At 39.6% G+C, this 17,135-nt stretch overlaps 1 protein-coding gene across 1 annotated transcript in view; it reads right to left on the bottom strand.

Annotated features, from left to right (window-relative positions):
* Window positions 1-1,382: 1,382 nt before the first annotated feature.
* LOC129100199 (dedicator of cytokinesis protein 3-like) overlaps window positions 1,383-17,135 on the bottom strand; it is a 55,742-nt gene continuing 39,989 nt past the window's right edge. The window contains 18 exon segments of the mRNA XM_054609772.1: window positions 1,383-1,606; window positions 1,609-1,993; window positions 2,988-3,070; window positions 3,220-3,342; window positions 4,114-4,198; window positions 4,363-4,478; window positions 4,706-4,787; window positions 5,495-5,630; window positions 6,290-6,432; window positions 7,374-7,490; window positions 7,595-7,678; window positions 7,781-7,960; window positions 8,092-8,178; window positions 9,852-10,018; window positions 10,394-10,535; window positions 11,807-11,911; window positions 12,099-12,185; window positions 14,509-14,657. Of these exon segments, the coding sequence (XP_054465747.1) occupies window positions 1,383-1,606; window positions 1,609-1,993; window positions 2,988-3,070; window positions 3,220-3,342; window positions 4,114-4,198; window positions 4,363-4,478; window positions 4,706-4,787; window positions 5,495-5,630; window positions 6,290-6,432; window positions 7,374-7,490; window positions 7,595-7,678; window positions 7,781-7,960; window positions 8,092-8,178; window positions 9,852-10,018; window positions 10,394-10,535; window positions 11,807-11,911; window positions 12,099-12,185; window positions 14,509-14,657 (2,495 nt within the window).

Genomic DNA, 17,135 nt, shown 5'->3' with positions numbered 1-17,135 from the left:
GCGCTCTTTCCGAAACACATCACTTAGTTGTTCACACGACAGAAGGGTGATTGAGAAAAAGAGCCGCAGGCAGAATAAGAAGTATTAGCGCTACGAACCAAACGACGACCTGAAAACCAAAGCGGGACGAAACCATACAAAACATCACTAGGTAGATATCTTTTTTTGTTTGTTTGTTTTTGTTTTGTTTGTTTTTCCTTCAGGGAGCGTTAGAGCGAAGAGGATGTGAAGGAGGACGGCTGTCGCGATATGAGCTTCTCACGGTCCGGATGGATGAGAGGTCAAACTGCATTTGAGTGCACTTAAGGCAGGTAGGCGTATTCCAACGCTGTCTGAGTGTGGGCCCACTTCAGAATTGGGGGCGGGGTCTAAACAAACAGCAGCTGTTCAGGTTCAGCCCTCACTGCTTCACGTGGTTTAACAACCACACAGGAAGGAATAAAGATGGAGGGAGAGAGCGAGAGAGGAAGTGGAGGTGTGGAGAGTTCCTGTTCCGCCTTCATCCACAATGAGCATGAAACATGGTCCATCATCTCCTTTTTCTTCTCGAGATATCTTTGTCACACAAAAAGAGACAAAATAGTTTCCCAACACAGACTGAACTTAAAGCACTTAAACAACAAAACAAAACAAAAAAAAACAGCATTGCAGCTTGTTGAACACAAATAGAACATCTCATCTGAATACATTCACGTAGGTTTTTACGTACGCAGCCGTACGGTTTGGAAAATCGTCAGTGACTGAAGTTCACGTCCCTTTAAGTCCAACGGCAGCGACGCGTGTTAAAGAGTGCGCCATTTGATATGATTCACTATTAAGGAGCACTTAACAGTGTTTTGAAAAACATGATGGACATAAAGCCTTTGAAAACACTATAATGTATCTTGTATTAGTTATTTATCAAAATAAGGATTCGTATATATGAAGCGTTTAAAGCAGAGGAGTCACTTCGCTGTAGTGAAAATGAGCAAAATTAAAGGAGTTCAGAGCTTAAACTGCACCTGGGATCATGTCGGTTGTCATATTTCACAAAACTGTTGTCGCATTATTCTCGAATGAAAAAAAACAAAAAACATGCTCACAGACGAGTTGTACATTTGTGTACAATCAATATTAATTTCTGAACAAAGTCAATCCGTCTCATTGTCTGACACGTTTCTTTTCGTTATATCTAGGAGGCCACACGGAGCAGTGACGGCAGTTGTGCCTCGTGCTGGAGATTCATCCATGTTCACTCTTTTTTCTTTCCTTCATGTGCACTGAAATGAAATCAAACGACGAGACTCCTTCCTGTTCCTGCTGCTCTATCTCAGTGCAAATGAAGGGAAGGAGACAAGGAGAGGAGAAGCTCTAACTGAGATGAAGCTGGAGCCTCCTCCTCCTCACTGCGTCTCCTCGTGCTCCTCGCTGATGCACTGCTCCCAGGGGTGTTTGCCCTGGTCCTCCCGGTGGCCGTGGGGGGAGTGGAAGATCCTGCGTGGCAGCGGGATGGGCTGAGGCGGCAGCTCCTCCTCCGGGATGCAGCCCTCCCTCAGGTAGGGTTTGGGCGGCACCGCTGGAGGCTGAGGCCGGCGGTACGGGATGTGGTGGGGGCCGTGAGTGGGGGGTGGTGGTGAGGCGGCGGCGGCCCGTGGGAGTGGCCGTCCAGCCCCGGGTGTGCGTGGGCGTGAGGGTGCGGGTGGTTGTGCGGGTGCGAGGCGGGGCTGCGGTAGTGGAAGGGGCGGACCTGGTCCACGGAGTCGATCTCCGGCCCGCCGTAGTGGATGTGCAGGTAGGGGGAGGCCAGGTACTCGTCGGGCGGAGACCACAGGTGGCTGGGGAGGGGCTCCAGGGCGTCGTTCCTGATTGGGCCCGGGTCCGGATACTGGCCTCCGAAGTTGCTCTCGCTCAGGGAGGAGACGCCGCTGCTGGCGCTGCCGGACAGCGTGGAGTTACTGCCGCCCAGCGCCGACTGGGGGCTGGTGGGGGAGCCGGGGATCGGGTGGAGGGGAGACTGGAGAGAGATAAAGAGTCAGAGAGAGAGAGAGAGAGAGAGAGTGGGTGTCAAGGGTGGATCTCTGTGTCCATGACAACATGAATCTCAACACTAGTCGCACTGCCTTCACATGATGTCAGAAATATAGGAATTAAAAGGTGCAAATAAAAGAAATATTACGATTGGAAGTCACATCTTCCCCTAAATTCTTCTATGTGGTTTTGAGACATTGAAGTTATTTTTAAAATTGGAAAAAATGTACTTCTCGCTGTGGGAATATCTGGAGAAATTGAAATCCCCTTGGGGTCAGAACAATACAATACTTTGAAGACTCTCTATAGATTCATAACTTGACTTTTGTTTATTTAACTCAGTTTATCTGTTTTTTCATTTATAGTTTCTTTCCTGTATTGTATTTAATTATTTTGTGTGTACTCGTTGAGGTATTAATACTGTAGTGTGCTTTCTGACAATTAAAGAAGTGTGATTTGTTCTGTGTTGGGGAAACCTGGAGGTTTGATGGAGCGACGGAGGAAGAGAAAATGAAAAATAACATGTACAGTGTATGATTGTGTTCTTTGTGCTTTTGAGAATAAACACAAAAAAAAAGAACAACTACTTTATCATTCTGTCATTGTCCGTATTTCAGACACTGAGACACTTAAAGACGGCTTTGTAAATTCAAAGTCGACAACTGGGGTGAAAAAAAAAATGTCATCAACAGATTTACTGTAAGTGAAGACAATGTGTGGGAGTTGATAACTTGTGAAATGGGAGCTTCTGTGAAAAATGTTACCATGAAAAAAAACAGAAAGTATCTTTTGGAAAATTGGAAATATGTTTTCCAAAGCTAAGAACATACTTTCATCATCATCTCTATATGAGGTATTCATGTAAACTGAAAATAAAGAGGAACAAAGAGATGAGGCGAGTGAATTGGAAAAGCAGAAGGAAGAAAAAAGCTTGTGATATTTTTATGACTAGACTTATAATACTTCTCTCGTGGCTGTACCTTTCTGAGGGAGCGGACGGGCAGGGCGGGGGGAGGGTCGCTGTTCTGGTGGTGAAACGCATCACAGTGCATCAGGAAGTGTCCTGCAAAGTAAAATTCATATGAGAGAGATAATTAATTCATACATTGCTTTAAAAGGTCTTACGTAAAGGTCGAAAATCCAGACTACATCTCAAAAAAGCACTCAACCCCATTAAGAACCGTGAGTATGAAGTAAAAAAGGATGAGCTACCTGGAGGGAAGGACCGTGGTGGGACAGGTGGCATGATTACACCTCCAGTAGAAGTTGGCATGTAGGACACCTGATCCCTGTTCTCTCCATCCAGACTCCAGCTGCTGGGAGCGTTGGGAAACACTGGAGGGGGGAAACAAAAACAAGTCAACACCCGGCGACAACGTCCGGGTCTGAAGTGTCTTAAAGCTGCATTCTCTCTCCTGTCCATCAGGGGGCGACTCCTCTGGTTGTATAGAAGTCTATGAGAAAATGACTCTACTTCTCTCTTGATTTATTCCCTCAGTGAACATTGTAAACATGAGTTTATGGTCTCAATCTCTAGTTTCAAGTCTTCTTCAATACAGCATGATGTTCATTTAGTAAATGATGCTCCATTTAGAGTCAAATAGACCATAAAGCAGGGGATGCTTTAGGGCGGGGCTACACAGTGATTGACAGGTTGCTAACAGCGTTGCCCCGTTTGACAGTTTGTCTTGTTTCCGTCAATACAAATTGAACCCTTCCACAGTGTGTTTTCAGTTGATGAAAGTTAATTGTGGAATGCCAAGTTTGGATGCCTTAAAAATGTATTTTTCAGGGTTCGGTTGTACTTAGCTCCACCCTGTCGTGTCACTTCTGGTTGAAAAAATACAAGATGGCTACAGCCAAAAAGTCAAGATGAAGACGGCCAAAACTCAAGATGGCAACAGGCAATAAGCAAGATGATGATGGTTAAATATTCAAGATGGCTACTGTAATGAAGCCAAACTCGAGGCTTCAAAACCGTAGTCTGCAAACCGATGGCTGACGTCATGGAGACTATGTTCACTTCTTATTCATATGGTCAACATACACTGTGATACATCTCATGTAAATTATTATAAACATCTCAACCTGTTGGTGTTTTGTTACCTTTCTCTGGTAGAGACATGTGAGGATCGGCACACGGCTTACAGGGGCTGATCTGCTGAAGTAAGGCACGCTGCATGTGGTTGTTCTGTAACAGAAAGTGTGTAATTATAAGTTAGTAACTGTTAAAACAAATTTAAAAACCTCATATGAACTTTTAATACCCATTGATTTGAATGATTAGCAACATATTTGTCATCTGGTGTGTTCAGAACATTGATACACCTTCATGGTGGTGTAGATCTGTCCCACCTGTCCGTTCTCTGCCATGTTGTAGTACATGGAGCTGTTGACCCTCTCACGATGAGACGGCAACAGAATCATCACTTCTCGGTTGTGTTTCGCCTTATCGGGCAGAGACGGAGAGCCTGGACGGAAGAAAAGACGTGGAAAAATGACCATTTCTGCTGGCAGCAACCTCATTTCATGTTACAGAGATGTCTTCTTTCTATATACTATTTATTAGATATCTATGTAAGGTCTGTGATTGATAAAACCTCTATAAATACATATAATATACAAAGACATTTCGGGGCAGTATACAGTTACGATAATTTCAGTCTGTATCCGTCTCTGATGTGAGTTTCTTACTTACCTCTGGCACTCGAGGGAGCAGAGTTAATAATCTGGGAAGAGTTGGAGCGGATGGAGCTCAGGCTGGAGGAGGAGGGGCTCGGCTGCAAAACCAAACATAGTTTTAATAGAATGAAAACTTTAAGGTTTGTTTTCTTTTTGAAGAAATAAAAGGCACTGTTCTGTAAGAGAAAACCTTTTTGCTGTTTTTGGTGTATCTGCGTTTTATTATAAAGTTGATGAAAATGCAGTTATAGCTACAGTATCAATGTTGAAACTCGCAAAATGTAATCATACGAGTAGTTTTATACATTTTACATCTTGAAACCAAGCTTTATAACTTGCAAAACAAATTCATACTATCCACTTGAGGTCGACCAATTATTCAGTTTGGTAGTTTAATTGACATTTTAAGAATTTTCGCTCACCTTTGCTGAAAACATCTGAGTGCACATGATTAAATCCTGATAATATTTTATATTATTATTATATTAAGTGGTTTTCTTTTCATATCTGACCTGCTTTGAGTTTACTTCTCATTCAACTGTGACTTTAAATTACTTCCCAATATGCCATTCTCTCTTCCAAACCATCCATTCATTAAATTAATATGTACTCTTTATAATTCTCCTCACTCCAGGACTATACACCAACATTAGTGATTTGTAAGAGTGGCTTTTAAGAATGTAACGGACGTGCAACAGAAGTAATAGCCAAGTTAATATTCTGTCAGCTTTTTATCGAACTTCATTGTTAACCTTTTGTTTCCACTACATTCGTGCCGGTGTGTGTTTGTTGTTCCCACTCTTACCTGCATGTGTAACGCCTCCTCGGGGTGCTCCCCCATCAGGCCGTCGGTCATGATGACGAGGTTTCCCGCCTCACTGGACGTGTGGGAGGAGAGGGAGGAGGACGAGTGACGGATCGAACCCTGAAGGTTCAGAGGGCTGCAGGACGGAGACGAGGTTGGAGACCGTTAATGATTTACCTCCATGTGTTTATGAATGTTTGTGCAGCTGGGTATCATGAACCAGTTTTCAATCATTCTGGGAAAGAGAGGACTTTTTCTTTTAATCTTAGGGTTAAATTAAATGCTGTATATATTCATATGGCATTATGCATTCAAAATATACATCTACCAGATCTTTAGATCCATATATATATATATATATATAGAGAGAGAGAGAGAGAGAGAGAGAGAGAGAGAGAGAGAGAGAGGGAGAGGTAATATAGGACTTTTTTCCCCAAAATAAATTCTAGTGTGAAGATGTTTATTATTTCTATGTGTGCTGTGCTGTAATAATGTGGCGAAATCACGCTCCAATGCATGCTGGGATAGGCTTCGGTATCAGGTGACCTTGAATTGGATGATCAGTATAGAAAAATCCTGATTTGACTTAAAATACTTTTAATTTGAAAACCTGATGATATTTTTCATAGTCAATTCTGGGTTGAGATTAGCGATGCTAGTCTAGGTTTGTGGTTGCAGAAGTGCCTGTGTGTGTGTGTGTGTGTGTGTGTGTGTGTGTGTGTGTGTGTGTGTGTGTGTGTGTGTGTGTGTGTGTGTGTGTGTGTGTGTGTGTGTGTGTGTGTGTGTGTGTCTGACCTGTGTCTGTGTATGAGGCGGACGCTCTCGGGGCTCATGTGGCTGTGGGAGGAGAGGATGCCTCTGGGAGAGTTGACCCCTTGGCAGCCTGTGGGTCCGAATCTATCCACACCGGGAACACCCTGCTGGGACCCAACCATATACTGCTCTGAATATTCACACTGCTCTATTTACAAGCATTAAAACACACACATAGAACAAAAAAATACAGGCACACTCATGGCACTCATCACACACACAGAGATGCACGGACAGTCTATTCTATTCAGTTCATCCTCGAGTCCAGATAGATGATTTGTTTCAAATTTGAAGAAATTTGCTCAAGGTGTTCCTGAGATATTGCGTATAAGAGAATGGACCGACTGAGACAGAAACTATGGGGTGAATTGTGCAGAAATGCTGCTACCTCTATTTCAAACTCTACATATAGTTTGGCACAATTTGACTTTCTCCACCAGCTCTATATCACCACATAAATTGCACAAATAACTCCAATATTTCACCCTTTTTCCTTTAGATGTGTCCTAGAAGAGGGACCATTTCACACACCCTATCCAGTATTCATTATGTTGACTTTCTATTGAACCCGAAGATTTGTCTATTTGGGTAAATCCAACCTTAAAATAGCCGCGTGATAAAGCTCACAGAAATCTTGTTGGTGTTTGTATTGCATTAAAATGGAAATCAGATGTCCTTCTTTCAATTGGAGTTTGGCTCTCTGCAATGAATAGTTGTATACCTTTAGATAAATTAACTTATTGGTTGAGGAATAAGACATTACAACATTCTACAAAATATGACAATAATATGGGAAATCTCACATTGCACCAAATTGATTTGGTGTGTCTCAATGTTTTGTTTAGTTGTATAATTTTATTGCCTTTGTTGTTTATTTGATTTTAAGCTTGAGTTTTTTGTTCTTTCATGTTCCTATTGACTTTGTACTGTAATTTCTCAATGAATGGCTTTGTGCCATGTGTCAATGTGTTTGTCCCTGAAAATGCAAAATTAAAATATAAAAAACAACAACAACAAAAAACAAAACCTAAGTAAAAACAACTGAGCCTCATGTGGAACTACTCACATGATGTAAACCCGTCCTCATCATGTGGAACTGATCGACAAGCTTTTTGTGCAGGGGACGCATCTCTGGGTGCACCAGCTTCTCATGAACGGCCAGTCCCACTCCGAGGATGTGCACCTGTTGACATGAAATCAGAAGAAGAAGAAAAAAAGTACTGAGGAGGCTGTTCACATGAATTATCACATGAACAACACATGAATCATATCAAAACTGAATCTGACCTGTTCCTGCATCAAATCCTTCAGATGTGTGATCCTCTCCGTGTCTTCTGGGTGACCGCTGATGTAGTCCTTATCAAAGAAGGCCTGTTGGATGAGAGGAGGAGCCAAAAGATGAGGATCTCTCACAACACAGATTAATAAATTCAACACATCCACCCATTTCATTCTTAGTTCCTGTATCACTACCTCCTGATATCTGGCGATGCCCCCGTTCACAGCAGCATCGATGACCCCGTTTAGACACATGCTGAGCGGGTTGATGTTTCCATGAAGCTGTCTGTGTTGGTACTGGCTGATCAGAGTCCGCAGCTCCTGGGTTTTATTCTCCACCACATAAATGGCGTTCTCCAGAGGGCTCACCTCCATCTGGAAACAAACAGACGCATGATAAAAGGAAGTATGTGTGTAAAGTGATCTAACATCCCTCAGAAGCAGTACTACCATGGTGACAGAGAAACCAGCATGTAAAGCAAAAAGATGATGCTTGAGCTCCTCACCACTTCTCTCCTTTCCACCTCGGCCCAGCGGGAGATCCCGGGGAGAGGACGGGAGAGGATGAGGGTTGTTCTCTCGATCCACAGGCTCTGTAAAACATGCAGAGCAGAGAACAGAGGTTATGCGTTCTGCTGTGAACCACATCTGGAAACATCAGGAAGGTGTGGTGTGTGTGACAGATAAATAACCAGATTCGGGGGAAACCTCTTAACAGTGTTTTTAGTGTAGCATGAACATGTAGGTCAGTTCAGTGAAGAGTAAAAAAAATCCTGGTGTGGTTTGATTCCAAATTTAGGTTAGTGTGTCAGAGGAAGCTACAGCACAGTGTCATGTCTGGTCCAAGTCTCTGAAGCACTGGGAGCTGGACTTGGACTGGATACAAGAGGCGGAGCAAAGTGACAACAGAAAGGCTTATAATATAAAATACAATGAAGCCTGAAATGTTTAATCGATTAGTCGATTGACAGAAAACTATTCAGCAACTTCTGTGACGATCTGTTAATCATTTAAATCATTTATGAAGGAAAAATGCAAAACATACATTGTTTCCTGCTTCTTAAGATGTGAAGATTTGCTGTTCTGTTTTTTAGCTTATCAGGGCTGTACCTAAGACAATTTTTTTTATCAATTCATCTAAAGATTATTCTATCCATTAGTCCATTAATCTAACAACTACTTTATGTAATTCTAAATATTTCTTTTTATAAATTGCTGATTAAATTAACATTGAATTTACCCTCATAAACATCAGCTTGTGTGATTAATACTTCAATATTTTCATTCAATTATCTTCTATTAAAAACAAACAAATGCAACAAGATAATAAACCCTATCTGTCACATGCTGGATCAAAAAAATACTGGACATCAAATTCAAAAGGATTGTTGTGACTCATATACATTCATTTAAATCACTGTGTGTCAAAGCAACCTTCTTCCTCAACTGGACAGTATTTCTACTTAACTACTTGAGTTTCAAACTTAAAATAGTTATTTCCAGATTGATTTCCGTTCTATGGAGTTAATCAAATTTAAATTTAGAATATTTTTTTTTATCAATGAGGGGGAATAAATGAAACAATTCGAAGGACTGTACAATTTGTTCAGGCCATTTTCTCAGTCTTGCATGGCTGTTATAGTAAATATAAAATAAATAGCGGCTCCTCCTGTCTCTCTCTCGCTCCCTTATGTACATGTTGTGCTTCTCTCTCTCTCTCTCTCTCTCTCTCTGTGGGTTTCTTTCTTTTATTCTATTTGTGTGAATTGTGTCAGTTGTCTGAGTTTTCCTCTCGTGTGTTTGTGTAGTCGGTCCTCCTCCAGGTTTCCATGATGGATAGAAGGTTGTGTGGCTCAGGCCTAATGTATTTGTCCGCACTTGGAAGTTGTTTGACGTCCTCCCGGATCGATTCTTCATATTTGTCTGAAATCTATCTTTAAATTTGTCATCATGATTGTTGATACTGTGAAGTTATTATGTTGGTCTATTCTTTCACAGCCTTTTTTGAAGAGTTAAAGATTTTTCGGGCGATTTATTTCTTATCTGGGTCGAAATTCCAAGGATAAAGAGTGTCATATGCTGTACGTAAAGGCAAATTTGTGATATTGGGCTATATAAATAAAATTGACTGGACTTTACTTGACTTGCATCGGCTTCAAGCCCTCTGCATAAATCCATTTCATGTTTTTAACCAGTGTTGCATCTGAAAAAAACCTCTAAACTGTGATGCAGAGACGGACTGGATGTCACCGCCGGCTCACCGTACCCTGAACTCGTTCTCGCGGTCCTTGGGCCCCTTGTGGAACGGCCTGTCATAGTGGAAGCGGCTGACGTTGTTTATGCGGTAGAAGCTCTTGATCCTCTCGGGCACTCGCTCCAGCTGAGGCACATCGGAGATGTCTGACACTGGAGTCACCGCGTAGATCTGCAAGTCTAGAGGGCCAAGTGTCAAGGAAGTGACAGACGGACGGACGTGGATATTCACAGGAGGGATCTTCAGAGGAACTGCTTACAGAGAGCGTTTGTTCTCGCTGCCTGAATTGAAATAAACCTCAACATTTCATACAGTGTTCCTCTTTTTTAACACATATTTAGCTAATACATAGTGCAAGCTAATCCATCCAAACTAAATTAACTGTCAACAATATTAATTCAGTCATTTATCAGGCAAAAATGGAGATATTCACTGATTTTATCTTTTCAAAAGTGAGGATTCATAACCATAAGTCTTTATAGAAAAAATGAATTACACACTCATTTATAGTGAAAATAATTGTTGGTTTCAGCCCAATTAGAAGTAGAGGATACACTGAGCGTCACTCTGCAGGATGGTGTCGTCGGGTTGGTTGGGATGCTGCATGGCGATGGCTTGTGGAAATTCCCCCAGCATCCTTTGCTGGAAGTCCTCGAGTCGTTCGTAGTCATAACCACGACAGACAAACTCCTTGTTCTGCAGAAAAAGGGGAAAGACAACAGCTGGATTTATTTAAGGCTGACAGCGACATGCTGATGAGAGACTGTAGCACATCATTATGAGTACTCAAATTAATTAGAAACTTATTAAGGAGTACTACTTTAGTTGTTATTATACAAAAAAGGCATGCTGTTGAATTCAGTACTTATGAATAATTTAACAATAATCTCCCGCTGCTTTCAACTTGCAATAACTGATGGAGCATCTTTTGCTGAAAACAAACACTATGAGAGAGATGAGATTGAACCAAAACAGTAAAGTTTAGCTGGACGGCTTAATAATGAACTCAAACTCAATTTGATGCTCCGTAAAGCCAATATGAGCCGATTCAGGAAACCCCTCTCGTTTATTTTAATTTAATACATGATTATTATATATTATATTGATTATAGCAGCTTTTATGAAACAGAGTGTCAATTTGCACTCGGGTGAGAAAAGTCACACGGCAGCTATTCAGCTTTTTACAGTCGGAGAGGCAAATTTAATGTTACAATTTAGCAAAAGTTAGCTAATTGAAAGGAACTTTAAGTAGTAGTAATAATATTTATAGTATAACGAGGGACAATGTTTAGTAGGGAGAAGGTTGTGGTGGATGAATAAGTGAAACTAAGGACTTTTTAGCCAGAAAACTGTTTGAAGAGTTTGAATCTCATGTGAAGCCTATTTTTACACTAGGTTGACTTCTTATTTTCAGTTTTCAGTCACAGATTTAGGCAACAAAATGACTTGGCTGGGTTTAGGAAACATAAACGCTGCTACATATACACATACAGTATCCAAAGTTTGCTTCCGACACCTGGGTGTCTCTGCCATGTCATATACATCCGGGTGTAAATGGCCACATTGACTATTTTGCCAAGGTGCAAATAGTATTGTTGGCTAAGTACAACTTGGTGCTAAAAGCATTTACTGTCATTAAATATATGAGGCCTAATCAATAAAAAATATATGATATTAACGATTGTTACTTTACTGCAATCGGAACAAACAAAGCCAATAAATGAAATTCAATATTCAGACAGTAGTGGGCACATTTTCTTATATGTTATGATGATGCAATAACAAGGTTAATAGGAATTTATCTGGAGGCTGCTGGACTTCAGGAGTGAAACTTTACAGATAAAGTTCTGTTATGCTGTGACGACATTCATGAAAATCAACGAGCTACTGCAGCTGACTGTGAGTAACCGTACGCATCGGCAGAATCACAACCGTGTCAGCACCGACTAAGACGAGGCTACATTTACCCTGAGGAAGAAAGGAAACTTCCTGCCGTAGAAGCCCATCCTGAAGAACTCCGGCTCGATCCTCTGCTGCTCGATGATGTTGTCGTAATACGCTGCCTCCATTTTCTGTCACAGAATGATAAAAACATGCAGAAGGAGTCATGATGAATGATGATCTCATCACACACACATTACTGAATCCTCTGCATGTGTGGGTGTGCACAGGTGATTAAGACATTGTGTTTGACGCAATGTTACCAGCATCACAGAGGATTGCTTGTTTGAAAACAGGAAGCACTGAGACTTTACTTACCCGTATCCAGCTGAGGCTCTGATAATCATATAAAGTCTCGTACTGGAAAGCCAGCTCCCGGCAGAGAGAGATTCCATATTCCCAGCACTGCAAAGTCAGATATAAACGAGATGAATGGAAGAAGTTATTGAAACTTAATTCATCCTGTGTGAGGAAGAGAAATAATCATTAAAATGACGAATGTCTCAGGAAGAATCAGAGACAGCTGATGGATTTATACAGGAACCTTCTAAACATGAGAAACATTTACATGAGCGTAATCATTTGAAAGTAAGGGTGAAAAAAACTTCATCAGACTCTATACACATCTTGTTTTCCTGCATAGCTGTATCTATGATTTATAAAGGCCAAAAAAGGCTAAAAGTAAGAATATCATATTTGGAATTCAACATATCTTTAAATTGTGTGTGAAACTGAGAAAAGACACCAATCTGATGTCAGGCTTTCTTTATTTTGTAAAATGTATTTTAGGTAACTTAAAAGTTAAAAACATAAGTCAAAAATATAAACTCAGTAAGGAAAGGAAGAAGGAGAACAAAAATAACAAGACAGATAGAAAAAAGAACTAAGATAAGTGTTAGAAATACACAAAGGTGATGATAACTGAGTGGGAAAAGAAAACGAAAAAAATCCTCAATTGGTCCAAATATTTAATTTAAACTGGGAAGAATTTGTTTTTGTTGTAATTTTAAATCTTGTAGTTGAAAAACAAATCATGTTTATCATGTTTACACTCATCTACTGCTTACAGAAAATCCCTAATAAAATAATAATGTTCTATAATCTTATTAAAGTTTTTAAAATGAAAAATAACGACTTGCAATTTAATGTTAGAATACTTCTTGGTTGTGCAATAAATAAGGAAGGGGCTCACTGTGTAGTACATATATAGTTATATTTTTAAGTCCATTTCTACATAATATTGCCAACATTAATTTCCTGAGGTCACCAAACTGGCACCTTACTTTTGAAGCACATATAGATTTCTATTTTTCCTGGATGAATCTTTACATTCGTAACAGTAACAGAGGTTTCCACAGGTAAAAAACGTCTCCTAACAGAGCAGCAATAACAACCAGAGATGACAAAGAGTTAGTGAACGAGGCCTCTTTTGTTTCCTCCTCAGCTGCTCCCAGAGTCCAGAGGGCAAAGTCCTCCTCAGAGCTCAGAGACCAGTCCAATAATTTCATTTAGTTGAGGAAAACCAGTCAGGGAGGAACGATTCAGAAAGCAAATCATATTTGAGCAGACTTCTGACCCTTACTATCTAGAGTATAGTATATATATATATACTAGAGTATCATCTCTGTGGTGTGGACAACGTCTGCATGTTTGTGTCTCTATTGTTTAATATTCAGTGTTTGCTTCAGTGCAGAAAACTCTTTCCTGATATAAACAGAAGCAATGACAATAAGAAGATTTAGTGATAATCCATAATTCTGTTTATGATCTGAATGCTGTAGAAAGGATGTTTCTTTAGCTATTAAACCTGATGTGTTAGTACATTTACTCAAGTACTGTACTTATGGTCAGAATTGAGGTACTTATTTGAGCTTTTTCCATTTTTAAGCTACGTTATACTCCTATTTCACAATATTTATCTTGCTATAGTTGATACAATTTTTACATAAAAACATATAATCAGCTTTTAAAATATGATGCACAGTTAAATATTTAACTATAGCAGTATATAAAGTAGTTGGAATTAGCTCCACCTTCACATGCTAAAACATGACACATTCATTTAAAGCACTGTTAATAAAAAATATAATCTGCTTATAATAATATAACAGTATTGGCAGCTAATTATTTGCATAACATGTATTTCTTTACATTTATTACAGTAGTAAATTGTTTTACAAATACTGCTGTAGTAGTTAAGAAACATTTTGACTTTAAGACTTTTATACTATAGTATTTTTATACTGTGGTATTGATACTTTTACTTAAGGTACCTCAGCTTCATTCTTTTATACTGTAGTATTTTTACACTGTGATATATTGACGCATTTATTTAAGTAACCTTTTGAATTTAATGATTTTATACTGTAGTATTTTTACACTGTATTAAAGTTAAAAATGTAAGTTAAAGTATTGATACTTAAACTTAAGTAACCTTTTGAATTATATACTTTTATACTGTAGTATTTGTAAGTTAAGGATCTCAATAATTCTCCAACACTGCAAAAATCTAGTTCAGTAGGTTCAAATACTAATAAGTTTTGTTGAAAAATATAATGAAAACTTTGAGAAAGATTTTAAGAAACACTTCAGGATTCTTTCTCACCCTTAGTGTTAATGAAGGCAAAGTGTAATTATGTTTTGGGAACAGCTGCACTGTTGATGAAAGAAAACAGACACATGAACATTGTCAAAAAGAAATAGAAAATAAGAAAGCTGTGAAACTTGCCTTGCCCTTGTTGAAGTAGTGGAGGATTTTACGACTCAGGTTCTCCTTGCGTTGCCACTCGCTCTGACACGGGTAGTGGAGGAAATCCCTCAGGGGCCGGTCCTCCCACTGCAGCAGCTCCCAGTACAGCAGCAGGGTGAACGCTGCCTCTGTTGTGGGATGGTTACAGGTCAAAGGTCATCAGAATAACAGTGTGTAATCTGCTATCTAGTAAAGCTGCAGATGCTGAACAGTTTGCACCGTCTGGTCTCAGTGATGAATATAATTTTGGGTCCAGTTTTTCGTGAACAGCTGGCGAGTGTCACAAAGCGCAGTCAGCTGCATGAAGCACGAGTTGCCCAAAGCATGCTGGGTATGTTTTGGTATATTAGGGGCCAGAGGTGCAGAGTGCACCTGCACAGCTAAAAATCACATCAGCTGCTCTCTGTCCCGTTTTTCAGTTTTGCTCAGCTGCTTTGAAACAATCCTCAAATGAAAATCAGTAATCTGTGAAATTCTCAAACCCAAATTAAAGGCCAGTAAACACAGTTTAATCTTTATTTCTTAAAAGTTTCTAATTTGTAGTTGTTGTTTTGAGACATTTATTATTACTTTACTTTACTTTAGCAAATTTCAAATTTAAGGTACTTACTGTGAATATGGGACATACCTGATAGGTGAAAATTAATTAGAGCTCAACTGATTATTTGGTTTTGGCTGATTTATATATGTGTATATATATATATATATATATATATATATATATATATATATATATATATATATATATATATAAATTGGTTTAACTGGGATCCGACCAGTCGCCACCAGTTATAAAATATCTGTATGTGTGTGATTAACTCACGATTACTTTCAATGTTGATTACATTAAAGATACTCTTTCAGAAAGCAATTCTCCACTCCATAAAAACTCCTAAACTTCCAACACCTTATTCTTTCTTAAAATAAGATTAGAAATGTGAGTGAAACCTTTTTGGTCCTCATGTTACATTTTAACCAATTTCAGTTTATTTCTCCACACAAAAGTTATCTCTTGAATATATAACGCAGCACTATCAGCTCTCTATTCATGTTGAAATCGGATCATTGAAGATGAGAACGTTTTGTTTTTTTTGGACAATGATTCACACAATCACCACATGTGCAATCACTGCCGACTCTGCAGAACATTAAAATGTGTTTTCAATTATCTTGCCAGCTGCCTGACTGTTTGTGTTACATAACTGATGAATAAAGTTGCATTTAATTACTCATATTTGGCCTCATTTACATGAACACAATGAACCCACCACTGCGAATAATGTGAGTAAAGCAAGAACACTAAAGCCGTTTAGACGATTACATTAACTAACTGACTTCACCTAATTTCCTGTTTACATGATTGAGAGTGGCATTAACAGACCTGATTAAAATTTACCATAATCCCCCTCTGCTGTTTTCTAATATAAAATGGACAAATGTTAAATAAGTCACAGGATCACAAGAAAAAAAGAGTGTAATGTCTTCATGTTAAACTAGGGGGCCAGGGGGGTGTTTCTACTCTCTGGTGTGATTTCATTATCCTATTTTCATATCTATTATCCTCCTTATATATGGCTGAACAGGGCATCCAGTCTGCTGTGGTAGAGTTTCAACAGTTTTCATAAGATGATGCTGCCAGACTCCTTCTTTTAATTTGCTTTACTTATTTTAAAAGAGAACTGTTTGCTTTAACACTAATTATAGCGCATCGAAAATTGTGTGTCTCCACCAACTGGTCATGTTTCAGTTTTAATGAATGTCTGGCCAAAATGTCATCACTTCACCACCAAATTCTAAACAGTTCATTCTTGAGTGCAAGTAGACATTTGTGCCAGATTTGAAGAATTTCCCTGCAGGCGCTCCTGAGATATCGCGAGAATTGATCGAACGTACAGACCGACAGACAACCAGAACACAGGAGGCCTCTCTGGCTACAGCTGTCACCGACGAGGAAGCATTAAAGATATACACAACCTTAAAACTATCACCTTTAAAGCCCCTTCACACTCACACATTTTCAGTAACTCTCCCTGATTAAACCCCGACTAAGGGTGAAGGTGGGTGGAGGTATGCTGGGAAGAATGGGAGGTTATCAGGCTCCTTTTGCAAAGAATAATACAAGTTAATGGTTGAGTTGTACCTATAAACTACCCGAGCTAGCACGCTAAAAACAGCAGTCCACAAAGTTGTGAATTATACATCTTCTCATCATTTATCTGTCACTGTCCTTGCACTCAGTGACCCTCCTTCTCTGCTGTTTGTGTTATTAATATTTTCACATGCGTTTATAAAACCAAATCTGATATCGATCAGTGTTTCCTGAATGAAAGGTAAATCCCAACCCCTTCCTGAAACTGGCCGTGTGATTTTCAATCAGACTCTGCGTGAAGCCAAAGATGGTCGATTCACAACCACGCGTGAATAAGTTCCACCTCGTTCTTCATGGAAATCAATGGGAAGTGAAATATGGTTTGACGCCACCTCGAGAAGACTTCTAATCAGCTTTAAAAGGTGTAATCACCTGTGTGTGCAAGGCCTTTAACCAACAGAAATACAGCCACTATGTTCCTGCTCTGCATATCCTGTTTTTCCTGCAACCTTAAACC

Source organism: Anoplopoma fimbria, chromosome 12, assembly GCF_027596085.1.
Source record: "Anoplopoma fimbria isolate UVic2021 breed Golden Eagle Sablefish chromosome 12, Afim_UVic_2022, whole genome shotgun sequence".
Taxonomy (NCBI): Eukaryota; Metazoa; Chordata; class Actinopteri; order Perciformes; family Anoplopomatidae; genus Anoplopoma; species Anoplopoma fimbria.
This window is presented reverse-complemented; position numbering and strand designations above follow the sequence as displayed.